Genomic DNA, 19,890 nt, shown 5'->3' with positions numbered 1-19,890 from the left:
GAAGGGGGTTCGAAAGATATTGCAAATTTTTGAGGAAGGTTAAAGACTGAATATGGTCTTACAACTATATACTTCCTCTGTCTATTCGCTCCTTCTTACTTACTATATGTCTCAGAAGTACTATTATTTGTTTAAGTTAATTAAACTCTTACATTTCAAATCTCTTTCTGGTCCATGTTTTACCTTTACTGTACTTAAATATAAAAATTCTTGATTCCCTGTGGACTTTATTTATAAAAAGACAGAATTCAGGAGAAAGTATAATTCACAATTAGGCTTTTGAAACAATAATTTATTCTGTAAGATTAATGTTGTTTTATTTCATGTGTCGTTTTAACTCATCGGTTCTTTTAAAACCTTTTCCACATTTTTCACATATTTGTTTTTCATGGTTTTTATGAATTAACATACGTCTGTTTAAATGTGACGATCTTCAAAGTAACATATTTTTGAATTACTGCGAAATTTTTTGCTAAACAACATTTTTTATTTCTGATTTATTGTCGAATTCAATTTGAATAAAAATTCTTTTTAGATTCTTACATCTTAATAAAGTAACCTATAATTGTCCATAAAAGAATAAAGGTTTTTTAACATACAATTTTAAGAAATAAAAACTCTCTCCTTGTGATTTGTTGATAAACATAGAACATGTTAAAGAGAAACTGTTTTCTATTGAAGACAAAAGGTAATGATAATAAGGTGCCAGTATTCAATGTAATTCTAGGAATATAAACCTTACTTTTTTCCGTTATTATTCCTGCTTCTATATTATACTTAAATAATTTTGTTATTTTTAATCTTGTGCCTCTACAGAGACCGTCTGGTATACTTAAAGTTCTTATAATCATTACTATGGCATTTATTTTTAATTTTAATTCATGTGGTAGAAGACCTTCTCTGATATTATTTAAAAATTCTGTGGAAAAATTAATGTGTATGTTATCATATATTTTATCAACTCCTTTTTTAGTCATGTATTCTGTTGTTGTAAACTAATTATCAGCCCGCATTGATAAATATACAAGTAATGTCGTTATATTGTCTACTTGATCTGTAAGTGGGGGGTTGGCGTGCAGAGTGCGCAGGGGGGCATCAGCCCCACTAGTGTATATATATATTTAAGTTCTAGACGCTAGTTGCTATAAATATATATATAAATACTAGTAGAGCTCACGCCCCCCTGCGTGCTCAGCGCCAACCCCCCAACTTTTAAATGTTTTATAAGAAATACATTTTTACAATTTTTGTGTATTTTTTCTTATTTATTCCTAATTTTCTTATTTTTCAAATTTAAAAAACTTATTTAAAATAAATTACATGGGGCTAAATCATTGGAAGACGTTAAAAAACATAATGAAATAACATATAAAAATTTCAGGGATACTGCAATTGCAATAAGTTTAATAGAACATGATTCTAAAATCGACAATATTTTTGAAGAAGCCATAGCAATTATGTTTCCGTACCAGATAAGACAACTTTTAGCTTGGTTTTTAATTTTAGAAGACATTCAAGGAGATAAAATATGAAATAAATATAAAAAATGTTTTTCGGAAGACTTCGATAATGATAATAACAATTGTGCTCTTCTACATATTAATCAAATTTTGGTATCAGAAGGTTAATCATGTGAGTCTTTTAGTTAACCAACACCAACCAATAGCAACTATGTAAATAATTGCAATATTGAGGAAATATTTTTCAGTAAAAAAATGTTCGATATAATGTACACAAATTTAAAAGAAGATCAAAGGAAAATTTTCAAAACTATTTGTGAACAAGATGAATAAGTATATTTTATAGATGGTCCTGGTTAATCCGGAAAAAGCTACTTATATAAGACACTCATTTATTATTTTATTTCTAGAGGTAAACATATTTTGTCAATGGCTTGGACAGGAATTGCATCTGTATTACTACCAAAAGGTATGACGAATCATAGAACTTTTTATTTAACTCTAGACTTAGATAATATTGAAAGTGTATTTTGAGAATTTGAAACTGAAAGAAAAAAATTAAAGGAAGTTGATTTAATAATATGGGACAAGGCTTCTATGATTCCGAAAAAAACTCTAGAAATCGTTGATAGAACGTTGAGAGACTTGTGTAATACAAAACTTTGCTTTGGTGATAAGTTAATAGTATTAGGAAGAGATTTTCGACAAATCCTTTCGACAAAGATTACAAAATAATATCCGTTCTAGCAATAACGAATTTTCAAAATTATTGTCAAGAATTTGAGAAGGGGACATAGAAACATTTAACGTTTCTTAATCCTGGATAACAAATGATGTCTGTACCAAAATATTTGGTAATTACAGCAACTGTTTTGACAATAACGTGATACTAATTTTCCATAATGAATATACTTTTTTTTTAAACAATTAGATTTTAAGTAAATTACATGGAAAAACTAAAACTTATTACAGCATCGATACTGCAACATGTAAGGGTGTTGATAAATCAGATGATAATATTTATATAAATTTTCCTGTAGAAATGTTAAACAACAGTGAAGGCTGGCCACCTCATGAACTTAAATTAAAAATAGGTACAATAGTAATGTTAATTCGAAATTTGAGTATATCAGACGGATTATGTAACGGTACACGATTGCGAATTACTAAATTACTGAAGTATAACGTAGAAGCCGAAATAGAAACGGGAGAAAAAATTGGTAATAAAGTTTTCATTCCAAGAATTACATCAAATACTGGAAATACTTTATCATTACCTTTTATTTTATATAGAAAACACTTCCCATCAGTTGTAGCATTTGCTATGACTATAAATAAGTCTCAAGGTCAAAGTTTTGATAATGTGGGATTATACTTAAAAAAACCTTTATTTTCACATGGTTAATTATACGTGGCTTTATCAAGATGCAAAAATAAAAATGAAATTTTTGTTCAAGTTGATAGAGAAAACAGTTTAGAGATTGAAAATATAGCTTGGAAAGAAATTTTTGAATATAATAATGTATCTAATATTCGTAACATGATTTAATTATAATTTCTTTATGTATAGGTAAAATTTATTAATTAATAATACATATCGTGAATGTATATCGTGTTCATCTATTGTACCAATTTCAGCATTAATTTAAAACAGAATAGAAATGGACGCAAGTATTCGTGGTTTAATCAGGCTTTATAAGATGACTCATAAAGTGATGCGAATTTTTCATTGTTCATATTAATGATACTCTAATTTTAACCTAAGTTTATGTACGTAAAAAGAAAAATTGTGTATTAAAGGACTATAGAAGTGATAATGATATAATAATCATGCAATGAAAAAATTCGTGGGGGTTAGCGGGAGCGCTGTAGGGGGTACGTGGGGGGATGTAGGATGTTTTGAGAAAAAATATAAGGTAGGAATGTGGTAATAGACTTTAACACATTGACAGGGCTTGCAAAATGCAATGTTACAAAATGCTAACAAAAAAAGTCAGCCCACCAAAAAGTTTATGCTTACAAAGAAACCAAGGGATCCAATAAGTTGAAATACAATTAATTGAATTTAAGTTTAGCTGATTAAAGCATTGTGCACTAATCTGTAACTATTTGATTAAATATTAAATTATACATTGTTATTATCCTATGAAGCCATACGTGGTTGAACCCCCTGGCTTGAATAAAGACTTATACTATACTCCTATACTATACATATAATATTTTGTGGGGGGTCGGTGAGGGGGGGCTGTGGGGGGTTTTGAGAAAAACTACAATATGTCAAAATAAGCAAGAAAATAACGGATTTTCACCTTATTTTGTGGGGGGGGCAAATGTGGGCGGTGGGGGGTTTGTGTAGAATGCCCCACTGAGTTAACTATATAATGTAGGAAGATATATATATATATACTATGAAGAACATAGTGAAAGTATACAACCTTCGTATGAGTGAAAATAACATAAAAATCTTGTAAATAAGTATATGCAATGGAAAAAATTCATCTTACTTAATTTAAAAAAGTTACATATTTTTTAGCCAAAAGTTTTTTTCTTTTTTTTTGCATTACTTTAATCGATTTATGTTTCGTTGAAAATATTCCATGCTTCTTAAGTAATCATTAAAGCTTCATCCGAAATAATGACATCAACTTCGCGTAATTTTTTTAAAACTAGTATTATATAATAAGAAAAACTTTCATTGTTAGTTATATCTTATGGCAATCAGAATATTTTATGTCTTATTATTTCTTTGGGTATTTTTGTTAGAGCTATTTTAGTCCAAACCATATTAGTAACTTTTTTTTATTAACAAAATCCCTAATAAATACTTTGTTAAAACATGTTTTCTTAGAACGTCCTAAATCATTTATAATACATAATTTTGCTTTACTTTTAATTCTTTTATTAGAAATTCCTTTTTCATCACTATTAAGCTTAATTTGAAGATCTGTATTTATTTTTTTTATTTATTCTCTTTGGAAATTATTATAACAGTTGGTTCTTGTACCTTATTATACTTGCATAATTTTTGTTTACATTAAAAAAATGAATTAAGTTGTTCTAAAACATTGTTTTCTTTACCTTTTTTAAAGTCTTCAAAATGAAATTTTTCAAATTTTTTTCACGAATTATTAACACAAATATCTTGAGACATTAAAAACCAAGCAAAAAAGTTTTTCAATTAAAACGGCACTAGAATTGTACTGATGCTTATTGAAAAATTTTATAAATTTTGGAACCGTGTTTTACTAAACCAAACGCAACAACAGCATCTTTAAATGTACATTATTATAAATTTTTTTTTGTTTTTAAAATTTTAAAAGATTTTGCTTTGTTAATGTTAATCTGCTCTATTAAATGATAAAAACTATTTTAGCTTGTTCGTTATTTAAGTGAATAAGATTTTTTCCTCTAACTCAACCCCTTTATGCTTTCTGATACCTTTTTATCTAGGCTTAAGTTACTCTTGTTATAAAGTAAGACCATAAAATTTTGTATATTATTTGATGTAGTAATATTTTTTTAGATCTTAACAACTATTTTTAATTATTCAAAAAAATTATACCCTCAAAAATATTGATCTTGATCTAAGTTTAATAGTTATGATATTGGTTTAAAAATAAAACATGAAATAAGAAATATACAATCGGATTGATTTATTAGATGTGACACTAATAAGACAGAACAACAAAATTTTACTAAATTTGTATCAAAAAGAACTGTTAAAAAATAGACTTTTATTTTTAAAGTCAAGTCACACCAACTTACAAAAAATAATTCAATTTATAATTTGATACATACGGTAGTAAAACTCTCTGACGACTTACTCCACAACCAAAGTATAAAAATTTTAAGCCAGTCATTGCTTAAAAGTTACTACTTAAATTACCTTATCAATAAGCACATGAACAAAAGACTACAAAATTAGAATTAATAATACAAAAAAGGTTCTGCAACAGTTGCCTTTAAAAGAAAGTATTGCAAGTTTATAATATTTTCTTAGTAGTAGATTACATCACTAGGCCGAAAAGTTGGAGTTTATAGCTGCGAGATTATGACGGCCTTGGCTTCGCCTCGGCCGTCATAAGTCGCATGCCATCGACTCAAACTGTCCAGCCGAGTATCGTATAGTACTTTTCTCCATCCCCTAGCCGAAAGTACGTTTTTAATCAATAATACCTGTACATGCAGCATACGCTGATATGTATAGGTATTAAGGATGTATGCGCAAGCAGTGTGAGCTTACGAGCTGACAGCTCGTTGCTCGATTTTGTTTGCTGCTGTGCTGCCATGCATGTGTTTGTTGACGCCCACTGACCTTGCGACGGCCGAGCCAAAGGTGAGGCCTTGCAGGTTTGGGGCGGGCGTCAAAAAGCACATGCACAAGTTAATAAAATGAAAAATTAAGTCATAGGAATAGACACAAAATCACAAAGAAAATAAAATATAACCATCGAAATTTTATTAAACTACGAAAACAAGTTCTTACTTTTTTATTATTTAACGTAGAAAACGATTTATTATTTAATAATTACGAAGAATCGTTCGATCTCTGAAATGCTACATAATACCTTTTATGGTCACAACATCAATTAAAGTAAAAAATATTTATAATTTAAGTCATACCTACCAAAGTTCCTTTAGATTTATAAGCTTCTAGAAAGATAAATATACATTCTTCTAGAGTGACTTCTGTATGGGTAAGGTAGTTGAATTAAAGAGTCGGGTTACCGCACTATGCAAATTGTGTGTGTTTATGTGCGTATCCACCTATGAATTCGATTTAGCGTGCAATGACATCTTTACCAGCTTTGACAGTGTGCAAGTGACTTTTGTGATACGTTTAAATCATTTCTTCACGCTTTAAAAAAAAACACTATGCTATGTGTTAATAGTTTATGTTTTCCTTCAGAACATTAGTCATTTTTTTAAAAATTTTGATTTGTTTTTAATGAAGCCCGAAGAGGTCAACGAACCAGTCGACGAAACGTCGTTAACAGAACGTAGTGTTAATTATCTCATTTACCTCAGAAGATCAACAAAATTAATAGTTGTATAACGTATATTTTTCTTTAAATATTATCATGCCAGATGTTAAATACGCAACGACAAATAAATAGTAAATTAGGAACAAATTTATGTTACTTTAAATTGATGGTTAGACCTCACATTTCAGAAACTTGGATGTGCTTACTTGATGACAATTTGAAGCCAATTTTTATAAGTTTACGAGCTCTTGTCAGAATTCTATCGTAATTTAATAGAATTTTTAGATCTTAGACTCCATTTCTTACTATATATAACCCACGGTTCTTAGTCCATCTAAGATCTAAAACTATATTTTTGGATCAACAAACTAACAATAAACTGTCTGGTTATTCTAAACTAAAAATTAATGTACCTTTACATTACGATCAACATGATAAATTAGTTTTTTTTCTATAAGTTGAATTGTTAAGCCACACATTAAGTAACACTTATGAGAAACAAACAATTAAGTAATAGCAAAATCAAGACATACTGCTAGCATTGCTAATAAACTGAGCTTACATATTATTTCCCCCTGTAGAGCTACTAATCCCGTAACACAGGTTTACACAGCGTGCACTATAGAAAAATGGCTTATCTTGTTATGCAACGTAAAAACTGGGCCATTAAACAGCAGACTCAACCATTTCACGATTAAAATGCATTAAATGAGACTTCAAGAGGAGAAAAGAAAGTTAAAGAAAAAAACTTTATTCGTAATTCGTTGAATTGAGCTATTTTTAATTATTTTAAAATAAATATGCCTTCCTAACCCTATTTGAATATAGTGCTCATTGTAGAATAGAACCTTATCAAACATAGGAAAAATAATAGCAGTAACTCTACATGAGTTCTAAAAGTATAAATTTCATAAACCTCATTAGCCTAAAACAATATTTTATTACTGTTACATTAATGTTTATACTTGGAGAAAAGATTTCTCAATAAAAATTGTGAAGAGACTAAACAATTAGCACAGTGCACTCAGTAAGTATAGTAATTTGCAGAGTAGAGAATGACTCGATTATTCACGTGTGACGTCCTCAAAACTTTTCGTTAACCCATTAAACTTTAAGAAATCGTTATTTTTTGTTACACGTTTTTTTTTGGTCCACGATTGAGGCAGAAAACATTAGGATTTAATCATTTTGTAATAAGTCAAATGCAAATTTTTTTTACGTTCAACGATATGTGTAGTTCAATTAGATCCTAAATTCGTAAACTAGAATTAGAATAAAATTTGTATGTTGATTTTAAGCGAGTAACTTCGCATAAATTAAGCAAGTGTTCAAAGGGCGGAATAAAATGATGAAAAGTCGTTTTTTTTGTTGCTTATATAATTATAAATGGGACAAGAGTTATTCGAATTTTAATTTGTATCCTTTCGATTTTATTTAACGCCTCTGAGCATAACCCAGACATTTATAATAAATTTATATTTTTGCAAGGTCGGGCATTTGTTATTGACTCCTGTTTCCGAGATCCTCTGTGGTACTCCACCAACATCAACCTCAGGAAATAGGTGAGTACTCTATTAAAGAAAAGCACCTCGCATCTTGGTACCCCTGGTGGGGCAGAAAAGAACGGATGGTCGTTAATAACACAAGTTTTTTTTTGTAAATACAACGACGAAATATAACTTTCCACTCACCCCCAACATTCAAACTGACGACAAATTTCTCGTTAAATCTAGCTGAGAATGTTGCCTCACTCCATGTAGATTGGGAAGCAAAAGATAAAACAAAGAAAACAAACAGAGGTTCCCACTAGTACCCGCATTTTACGCTCGGATGAGGTTGAGGTCCGCGACGAGTTGTTGGAAGAATTGGGTTCTCGAGGTCTCACTTTTTTGCGTGACAACATCGATCCCAAAAGCCAGACGCAGTCCCTTAACATGGTCAGGGATTCGGAATCACGGCAAATTGAAAACCAACAGTCTATTTGCGAACTTGATGATACGGTCTGATGGCTTACACAAATTAACCTGCAACTCGAATGAATCACTATTAGGAATTCAGAGACAGTCAGACAAGTAAGTAAGCAGTTTAACGAATTTTGCGAAAGTTTCGGTGTCCGTATCAAAAATATTGAGCGTTATGAGGCAGTGACATATATATAGAAGCAGAAAATGCCCATCAATTATACGTGGACAACAATAATCGTCAGAATGTAAGGGCATTTTTTCAACCCACTAATTTGATTCGTATGGAATTACCGACATTTAGTGCTGCCGCGTATGAACACCCTACAAGGTTCACCTATGATTTGAATGAGTTAATCAGGGGTATGCAGATCGGAGGCACCAAGTTTCGTTATATTATTGGCCAAGCATTGAAAGGTTCTGCGGCGGATTGGTGGATTTTTGTATTGGGAAATACCCATGATTCAGAATACTTTCCCAAACAACTTTTTACAAAATAATGGAGTGAAGATCACCAGATGGCGATCCACCGCGAACTTGAATTTGGATATTATAAGGCAGAAAAGATCCACTCACGCAGTGAGTATGTTTTGTATTTGTATGGCAAAGCGCGTTTTTTATCCCGAGTGCCATCTGAAGGAGAGATCGTGAGACAATTTTTTTACCATTTTGATGGACTAATACAACAGATTATGCTCATGCGTGAGCACGATCGAAGGTCTAACTGAAATGTTAGTCTCTTATGAAATGATGGGTGAAATTAATTCACCTTTTGAAACTAATTTTGCAAACCAGTCTCATCAGGATACGTCGTCACCAATTCGGGTAAGAACAAATACACAAAACCGCGTGATTTTACGAAACGATACTCCCCATGCGAATCCTAATAACCCCCAGTCATTCACGTCATTTAATTCTAACCAGGGTCCTAATCCACGTAACAAAAAGGTAACTCAAGCGAATTGGTGTACCCCAGCAGATAAGAATACTATTCACGAAATTGAGATTCCGCCGTCGGAAAACTAAGCTAAGTTGCGGGTATCCTGGCCCCAGATCTCACAATGGTAGGTAAAGGGGAACATGAATACCAGGAGTCAGTAATCAATATTAGCTCTTTTTCTGTTTCTCCTCGGGAAGAATCGTTGAATGAAGAATGTTACAAACGATAGTTAAACCGCTGTGAGCGGAGTTTGGGTATATGCCTGGATGTGAAAATTTCAATTTCAAATGTTAACGTTGTTGCTTTAATTGATACGGGTAGTCTCGTCACGTGTGTCCCCAAATGATTTTTTAATAAATACCAAGAAAATTATACGAAATGTCTGTCATTCCCCATGAAAATACAAGCAACGGGATTTGTTGGTGAAAGGTCTACAAAATTGAAAAAACAGTTTTGTACTGGTGTCTGAATTGGGAAAGTCTTCTTGGAGTTAGATTTTTTTTATGATTCCAAATCTTAACTGTTATTGTATTATTGGTGCTGATGGTTAACAAAAAATGCGAATGATGATAGATTTCAACCAAGGACTTATGAGGTTACCGTGCGATAATTCATGGGAAAAATATTTTTTAGGCCACAGGCATACCATGACGTGGATAAAAATGTGATTGCGGAAATACGAGTGAGCCAAGACGAATTATCTCATACGGTTATTGAAGACAGGGTCAATAAAATTTCGGAGTTATGCATCGCACAAGAGATCCGATTAAAAAATCTTTTTTTACGTTTTAAACATATTTTTAGTAACATCCCGGAATGTTTTGAGCGATACGCGCATCTCATTCTTAACGATGATAATCCCTTTTACGTCAAAAGTTATCTAGTCCCTATGCATTTCAGAGAGAAGGTGCACGAAGAGATCGAGCGAATGTTGTCACTGGGTACTATAGAGAGATCACGCAGCCCTTATATTAATCCTTTAAGGCCCGTCATTAAAGTTGACGGGAGGATCCGTTTGTGTTTGGACGCTCGTGAATTAGATAAAAAATTGCAGAACAATCGTGATAGGTCCCTGAATGTTGACGATCTATTCCACTGGTGCCAGAATATAAGTTGTATGGCAAGCCTTGACCTTACTACTAGTTTCTAGTAAGTCGTTTTAGCAAAGGAATCAAGGAAGTATACGGCGTTTATCCATCAGGGTCGCACATACCAACACTGTAGAGTCCCATTTGGATTAAAAATTAGCAGCACGGCCTTATCCCGAGTGGCAGAACCTATCTGGAATGAGGTTTCATCATTCGTTTTCAGTTTTGTGAATGATTGGTTGGGCATGTCGGAAGATTTGGATAGTCATTTGCAACATCTCGAAAAACTATTTGAGTTAATTTCTTAAGAGGGTGTGACAATAAATTTCAAAAAAATATTCTTTTTTCGCAAAAAAATTCATTTCTTGGGTCACATCTTGAAGAGAGACAAGATCCTCATAGACTTCTATAAGGTCGCCGCTATTTACAAATTCCCAAAACCAAGTAACATTAACATCTACAAGCTTTTTACTGGTTGATAAATTTTTGTTCAAAATACTCAACCACATTGACCAACTGCATTGAATCTTTATTGCAGCTACTATACTTCAGAGCTTGTTGGCATTGGGATTCTGAGAAAGAGGACGCATTTGACCGAATTAATAATATTTTTTCAAAGGAAATGATGTTAGCTTATCAACGAGCGAACGCCCCATTTACTTTATGTCCGGATGCAAGTCACAGTGGGACTGGCACGATTTTGTGCTAAGTCAGCCGGGATGGGTGTGAAAGGGCTGTCTGTATGGCAAGTCGAACTCTCCGCAACGCTGAAAAAACTTATTAAATCACAGAACTCAAGTTGTTGGCCATTTTGTGGGCGCCTAATAAGTTTCGCTCGTTTATCATAAGCGTGAAGATCCTCCTAAAGTCAGATCTTAAGGCGTTATCATTTCTTTTTAGTTGTTAGAGTTTAAACGGGACGTTGGAAAGATGGATGTTGGTTAGTCAGGATTATGATCTGGAAATCGTCCATATAAAGGGGAGTGACAATAAAGCGGTGGACGCATTAAGCCGTCAATACGAAGGAGACGTGCGGGATTGGCATGACAAATTTCTCATCAACCCATTGTTAACTTGGTCACCCTGTCAGGAACTCTTTGAGTGGCTCAAAAGTTTAAGTGCAATCCAAGGGGACAATCCAGAGATTAGAAAAATGAGAGATTTGGAATCACGACAATATGTTGTTATCGATAATGTCTTACGTAAGAAAGTCCAAGGCTCCTTTAAAATAGTCATTCCTAAGTTCTTCGTACCACTATTGGCGTGTAAAACGCACGAACTATACGGACATCTGAGGTCGACGCGGTGTATTCTAATGATCCAAGAATATTCTGTGTGTATGGTGCTTAAAAAGCTGATTACGAAAGAAATTAAATCCTGCGATTCTTGTCAGACGGTTAAGGTATATACGGGATCAACATATTTCGAGACGAGGGCAATCATTCCACAAGGACCCAATGATTTGCTTCCGATTAATTTTTATGGCCCTCTACCAGTATCTCCAGGTGATGTCCATGATAAGGAAACCTACGACTGTGGTTACCCTCCATGGGACTATTAATCATTATATTCCTAACAATGGCAAGCACCAGCGGATTTAAAGTAACCAGGGAATGCAATTTGATTCAAGGGCTTGGTCTAAAAAACTCCGAAAAATTGGAATCTGTCCGATCTTTTTGGCAGTTCAGCACCCTTACCACGCCAAGCGGGTTATAAAAGAATTCGGCTGGTTCTTTAGGTCTTTAGTTGTTGGTAAGTACTCGAGTTGGGTAAAATGCGTTAGATTCATACAGGATATCATAAACGAAGTGCACTAGGGAACGGCTGATGTTACGCCTATTGAGCTTCACTTAAAACGGGAGTCGTTCAACAATGAGTATAGTTTAATTAGATCCTAAATTCGTAAACTAGAATTAGAATAAAATTCGTATGTTGATTTTAAGCGAGCAACTTCCCATGAATTAATAAAGTATTCAGACGGCGGAATAAAATTATTAAAGGGCATTTTTTTTGTTGCTAATATAATTATCAATGGCACAAGAGTCATTAATGTTTTAATTTGTATCCTTTTGATTTTGTGTAACGCCTCAGAGCATAACCCAGATATTTTTATTAAATTTATATGTTTGCAAGGTCGGGCATTTGTTATTGAACCCTGTTTCCAAGATCCTCCGTGGCACTCCGCCAACATTACTCACGAGCAATAGGTGTGCACATCATTAAAGAAAAATACCTTGCACCTCTTTAAACCCTAAAAATCATGGCACACTGACTGCGCTCTTAAAAAAAAAACAGCTTTGTAGATAATAAGGTTGCATATAATTGACATAACTATTCAAACATCTACTTAATCTACTTTGACCTACACTTTTCAAAAATTCAACATTCTGACCTCATAACAGAAACTAAATTGACAAGACCATAACAAGTCCCAGCACTTGCTATGGATCTATTTTGCTTATAGAATTGCCTCGCTGGCCACTATGCAGTAATTACAATTTTAGTCTCATAGAGCATGACACTGTTTAGTTCATACTAATACATTTTTAATTTTAGTTTTCATAGTACTATTCGTTCAAACCATTGATTTAACAAAACGTTCATCATACTGGATAAAGAGTGCTCAGAGTTATTTTAGTGGAGTTATTCTAATGTACCTTAGGAAAAATAAAAACTAAAAATAGAAAGCATCATAGTCTTTAGTGTTACTTCAGTCAACCCTCTCAAGGTAATGATTAAACAATTTTTATTCATTGAAATATAACTGTATTATGCATTCATTTTGCAAGAATCTCGAGCCTAAGCCATCTAAATCACATTTCTTATTTTCCCAACCTTGAGTACTCGCAATGCTATACTGTAGGCTGAGAGGCGAAGCCACTCCAGGTCTTCCCAGCATAAGCTTTCTCGTACTTTCTTAAAACTTTCTTATAATGTTCTCTCATGGTTTTTCTTTTCTCTCAAAATTGAAGGAAAAATAGTTAGCTTGTGACTTTCAAAATTTATCTATTACTATCATAAACAAATATATTAAAAGATTTAGCACTATAGACGTACCAGCTCATAACAAAACTAGTGACAGTGAGATGCCGATGAAATGTACAAAAACTATTTAAATGGTGTACTCACCTACTCTTGCAGAAAACCGAACGCCTGAAGGTGAACGCAGATGTCCTATCTTATAATCCTGTATTGCCAAAAGCTGTAGTTCTACCAACTTTATCAACCACATTTTAGCAAAGATCTTAACTACTTTCAAAAGTTGAGAATAGGACAAGAGCAACCTTTACAGGAAACTTAGTTGTCCTAATCCTGCAAGAAAATGACACACCAAGATTAAGAAAAGCTAAAAAAATCAAATATCAGCGATTGTTAGATTCCAAGGTCAAACTTCAATTAAAATCACCGCTCAAATCATTATCAAAGGCCACATTGCTAAAAAAACTGAGAAATGAAATAACAGTCAGTTCAAATTGGAACCATAGAATTAAACAAGTACTATACTAGGATATCATCAACAATGGAAAGGAGCATTAGAGTAGAGCAACTTAGTGCTAATAAAATGTACTAGAGAATATATTAAAAAATGCAAAGATTAAGATAAAGTATCATTCTTTGCCCTATTTTCTTTTAACATGAATGTACACGGAACAAAAAACTTTGCATCACACAAATAAGTATACCATAAATCATCCCGAATTCCGTCTACTATACTAACAGATGAATTGGACGTATACCACTAACATTAGCAAACTAATAACTTGGCTCAATGATATAAGACATATGTCATCTTAAAATATTAACAAAGACACATTTACAGATTTTGAATGTTAATTAAAAAAATTTTATGACAAAAAATTAAGCAATACTGCTTCGAACCTCGAGATCTAAGTACGCTTTGAAGGAACCGTGCACCAATTAATTAGGTAAGACATGTATTGGTCCTTATTAAATAATAGATATGTTTAATAGGCAACATATCATTTAAGAAAAGGATGATAAAAGAATACTCAAACATCTAAATGAAATAAAGCCAGAAAATTAAGGGAACTATTTCGTTACAGAAGACGATGAACATGATGATGGCCACTCCTTCAAGGAAGTTAGGAGAAAAAAAATTTTAAATGTTGAATTATGCCAAAAAAATGATCGTTACATCAAAGTATATTAAAAGTCAAGATACTTTTCCAGATTTCTTACCAGGAAAGTTTTTTAGAAAAAATTTACTAAATTTCGACGTTTTAACACGGTCTCTTATAAAAAAATAAGGTAAAGGTGCCTTTTAATTGAAATAGCATTAGTTCATAGGAACTATGAACCTACCGTACTGGAAGTTGTATCGACCCAGAAGCTTTTTGTTATCCCTCTTCAATTCTAAGAATGATCACAAACCAACTGCGCTCTCCAGAAAAGAGCTTTATAGATAAGTGTCTATCTAGGTTTTACTTAAATACTCAAGAATCTTCCTAATTTACTTTCACCCTTGATAGATACAGTACTCAGAGTAATTTTATTGTATCTTTAAAAAAATAAGAACTAAAAATGAAAAGCATTTTAGTTTTTGTTTTTACTTGAGTCAACCCCCTCACGGTAAGAATTCATCAAGTATTATTGATAATATACGGTATTGATATATCTGTTCCACAATAGATCTGAATCATCTAAGTTCCATTTTCTCAACCATGAATATTCACCACGCTATCTCGTCAGTTAAGAGCCGCAGCCACTCGGCGTCTGTTAGCATAATCTTCCTTGCACGGTCTTTAAATTCTTTTATAAAGATCTCTTTTAATATTTCCTGATTTTCAAAGTTTGAGAGAAAGTTACTAAATTGCCACTCATACCTGAGCCAATTAGAGCTCTGCTGGAAAGAATTTTGTAGTTTTTTGTCATTCAGGTTATGTTTATACACACAAAATATAAATTTATCGATAATTGTAATAGTCAATTGTTTGTTATTCTAAGCTCACTTACCGTAATACTGGAATTCCTTTTGAATGATTCGTATGTGAATACTCTAAAGAAATAGGTCTGCACATCTCTTTAGCGTATACCTTAATGACATCACCATAGTTTTGTAATATTTTAGGTGAAAAAATACTACCATCTGATCCTTCAATTTTGTCACAAGATTTATTGTGCCAAATATTGCGAGTACTTTTTCCATTGACACGTACAATATTGCCTATATTACGAAGATTATGAACGCCAGAGTTTATTGTTATTCGATCATTAGAGAGGCCAGTTTTCTGTAAGCAGGTTGGTCATTTGTCAATAACAAAAAATAAGATTTCCAAATTACAGTCAATCAAAATTGAAATTAGTATAAAGATGTTGAAGACTTAGTTCATTCAACTATTTGGTACTCTAATATTTTTTCATTAAAATAATAAACAGTTTTTTGCGAAGTAATTGTATTATATAGAGACTAAGAATGTATACTACAAAACCTTACTCCACAATTATTTAATTAAAATAAACGTTGTTATCAGGTATATAGAATGCATGGGGAAAAAAATATCAAAAAACTTCTTACTGTACAGCTCAGCAAATATTTTTTACTCCTTTTATTAGATTCGAGGTAATTACCAATGAGACTTTTTTAAACCATACAAGTATTTCATTTTATTAGAGTGTACATACTCTTATGCTATGCATAAAATTACTCAGCTTCACAAAAAAGAAAAAAATTGTTTCAGACTGGACTACACTTCACCTACATGTTCTATCCCGCTGAATCTGGATATGACATCTGAATAGACCTATCACCCTTTAACTTTACCCTAGATGCCAAAAAGTCCCTATAATCAGAATGAATCGGCTATTTAAGCTCATCTAAAAAAAATATCACAGTGTACTATATTTTACTACTTTTGCACATGTTCAGTCGTTTATTCAAATTGTAATTTCAGAGACAACCGAGCTTTTTTCAGTTTTACCCTAGATACCAAAAAGTGCCTAGAATCAACTAAGATCTATAATTTGGCACAATGTACTATATCTTTCAACGTTTGCGTATATATGATTCTTGTACCAAATTATTATTTAATATTCAACTTAACTTTATATAACACTACTCATACGTATATTTAGTTGTGAAATTGAATTCTGTTTTTGGGATATTTCTTGCATTTTTAAGTGTTTTTCTAGAAGCCAAGAAGGCCGTAGCATCAAGCAAAATTGGCTTTCTTTCCGAATCTACTTGAAAAATTTTCAAAGGACTATAATTACTACTTGTACCTATACATAGTTGCTAAATTTTAATCTCGTTCCATAATCATTGGGGCATCCTTAAATTTCTCCCGTAAAATCTCAAAAGTCTTCAGAACAAAGCAGGATTAGCTAGTTTTATTTATTTTCACAAAATTGTACATATATTGTACAAGACTGTGTTACGTCTGTACTTTTTTGGGCGCTTAATTTAAACGCTTTTTTAATCTGGCATACATTAGTTTTATTTTAGCCAAGAAGCATTTAGGATCGACCTAAATGTGCTATTCTAGTTTAATAATCACTCATCGGTAGTGCTATACAAATACTGCTAAAAAAGAGGAAGAACTTTATTCAGTGTCCTCACCCGGTAGATTGTTCCTCAACTCTGAAAACAGCACAAAGATTTCTTCTCGGTCTTTTTTTGCTTTTAGCATCACCCAGGTTTAATGATGTTAACGTAGCATGGATACAATTCCTCTGGGGTGCTTGATTAGCGTCAGTTCCTCTGCCTCTCACTTTATGGTGTTGCTGATTAGCATTAAGTTAAGAAAAAGTTAAGTTTAATTTTAAGTAATAATTTTATACAAGGGCCACGTATACGCAAACGTTAAGAAATATAGTCAAATGTAATTTTCTTTTAAAGATAAGATAATAAAACCAATTTTACTTAATTCTAGAGACTTTTTGGTATCTAGGGAAGAACTGGAAAAAAAGCTAAATTCACTCTGAAATTCCAATTCAACTACACGACTAAATATGTGCAAAAGTAGTAAAGTATAGTCCATTGTGATATTTTTCTAAAGGTACTTTTTGGCATTTACAAGAGAATTAAAAAGTAATAAGTCCATTCTAATGCCATATTTAGACTCAGTGGGCAAAAATACGTAAGTGAGGTGCAGCTTTTCACGCAAGCTCAGTAGAATCTGATAGGTGGCATTGACATGAAATTGAAGCTACCTGCAACAGAATTAAATAAGTATGGTTATGATAGGTTGGAATGTCTCAAAAGTTATCACATTTGTCTACCAGCAGTTCATCGAGCTGTATTGAGAATGTAAATAAAGTTCGAGCATCTGGGTGTCATGGATACCAACGACACTCTCCTTCAATGGGCAAGTGACCTAGGTCTCCTTCCATCCTTATCATCCAGGATTGACGAAGGCCCCCACTAAAGAATAATTCTAATCAATAACGTCTCCAGCAGAATAACAGGAGACGTGTCTAGTCAGTGCACAACCTGCTCCAATACTTCAGAGTTATGTGGTTGTTCCACCATCTACCCTGATGCTGTCTGAGAATCTTCGACTGCAAATAAAAGCCAGAGAGGACAGCTCTGAGAAGCACGCGCAGCCACAATGGCTTTTTTCTCAGTGGTCGTCCCAACGTCATATCTACAGAGAAGATATTCTCTAGGCCCACTTCCTCGACTAACGATAAATGGTTGGTTATCCCGAGAACGACCTGAAGACGAGATACGCTTTGGTCAGTGGCGTACTTTCCTCCTGTACTGTCTCCGTATGTGTATATACAGAGACTCTGAGGGTAAGAGTCAAGCTACCTGCAGCCAGCTCTTTATAATCAAGAATAATAATAAGGAATAGCTGGAAATCTCACCCCTAGCCCTTTTCAGGGTCATTATAAGTATTGATGTTCCCTACTTAAACATCAATCTCATCATTTCTTTTGAAGGACACCTAAGTTTAAACTACCTTGCCAACAAATACATTTTTATTACTATTTCTAGAAGTCATTCGTTGACTAAAAGACTATGTTGACTAAAGACGGCCACTGTTAAACCAAGTCAGTCATTCGCTGGCAGTCGTTATAGGCTTTTAACGGAGTCGTTCGTCACAAGGCTGGGAACCTCGGTGACTGACGACCATATGTTACCCTCTCGACTCTAAGCATTCAACCAGGAATCACCGATCTTCTCCAGGGTCTGCGCTGGGCGAACCTATAATGGCTATAAAAAAAAAAAACTTAAGCTAACAGGATAGTCTCCAATGGGCAAGTATCACGAACCAATCTCCCTATCTTAGATCATCAAAACAACTAAGTCTGCAAAAAAAGGTGCTTTAGTCACCAACGTCTTCGACGTTATACCAGAAGACGTTGATAAAGATCTCTACAACTAGCTCCAAAGCTTCGGACTTTGTAATTTTTTTCCTGATTATTCTGGGGCTTCAACAGCAAGCCAAAGAAGATCGCCCTGAGGTATCCAGGCAGTCACAATTGCTGTAAATTTCAGTCAAGAAACAGAACACTGAAGAAGCTCACCAGTCTTTTTTAGGGCCATCGGACGTCGAACTAGCTTGTCAACAAATATATTAGAACTTAACAAAGTTGACAGAAAACATCCTTTAGGGGTCACAAAAGTCTTAACCATGTCAAATGTCAAAAGAGAGTGAATTGGACGGAAAAGTTTAAATGTCTCTAATGAATACAATTTTAGGCGTCAAGAAACTGGACCAGAAAATTTATCAAGATTGGAACAGCAGCGTCAAAATCGACAAATATAGAATCCATTACTTGAGAGCTCAGCTTTTCATTGTACCCTTACAGAAATCTCTTAAATCTTTTAGATTTTTAAATAAGTAGAAAATGTATTTGTATTTTTGTGGCGATAAAAAATGTAGAGATTAAGCTCCGGGACTTTGTTGCTGTGGTAATAAAGTTATGAGATAAGAGAAATAAATTTTTTTTTCAATATATATTTTTCTAGAGTTTTAAATTTTAACAACTTCTAAAAATAGCCCTTTTCGTAAATTATACGGGAGAAACTGCAAATCTACGGACCCCTATGGCCAACGATTATTTTATGGCATAAGGAACGCACGGTACTTCTAAGCATGATTATATTTTTTTTTAATTTTTACAGCTTATTATTTGATAAAATAAACTGTATGGATTCCGAAGAAATACGTTTTTAATAAAAAGATTTTTGTTCTGAGAAGTGTCAAGAATAGATGTAAAATTCCTAACTGAAAACGTTTTACGTTACATGTCAGCACACTATGGCATCCTATTTAGTAAGTCTCGGGCGAAGCCGTGACGGGGGGCTGCTAGTATTTAATAAACAGTCCTGGTAATTAATATTATTATTAGAATTACAGTGTAGGGGCTTACCCTGACTATTATACTAGTCAAGCAGTGTAACCACTTACTGATGACTTTAGTTCTTGCTGAGCTTGAGCCCGAGGCACACCTGTAATCAATTAATAAAGCTGAGACACACATACATAG

The 19,890-nt window shown here is 33.2% G+C and overlaps 1 protein-coding gene across 1 annotated transcript in view; it reads right to left on the bottom strand.

The window, feature by feature from the left end:
* Positions 1–19,890, bottom strand: part of LOC106636405 (lysosome membrane protein 2) — a 319,399-nt gene that overhangs the window by 223,093 nt on the left and 76,416 nt on the right. Inside the window, exon 3 of the mRNA XM_014348793.3 lies at positions 15,409–15,683. Coding sequence (XP_014204279.2) covers positions 15,409–15,683 — 275 coding nt within the window. The remainder of the gene's footprint in view (positions 1–15,408; positions 15,684–19,890) is intronic.

Source organism: Copidosoma floridanum, unplaced genomic scaffold (genome assembly GCF_036245765.1).
Source record: "Copidosoma floridanum isolate Cflo_tuat_1 unplaced genomic scaffold, Cflo_Japanese_pri ptg000020l, whole genome shotgun sequence".
Classification (NCBI taxonomy): Eukaryota; Metazoa; Arthropoda; class Insecta; order Hymenoptera; family Encyrtidae; genus Copidosoma; species Copidosoma floridanum.
Note: the sequence above shows the minus strand (reverse complement) of the source record. Positions and strands in the feature narration are given on the sequence as shown.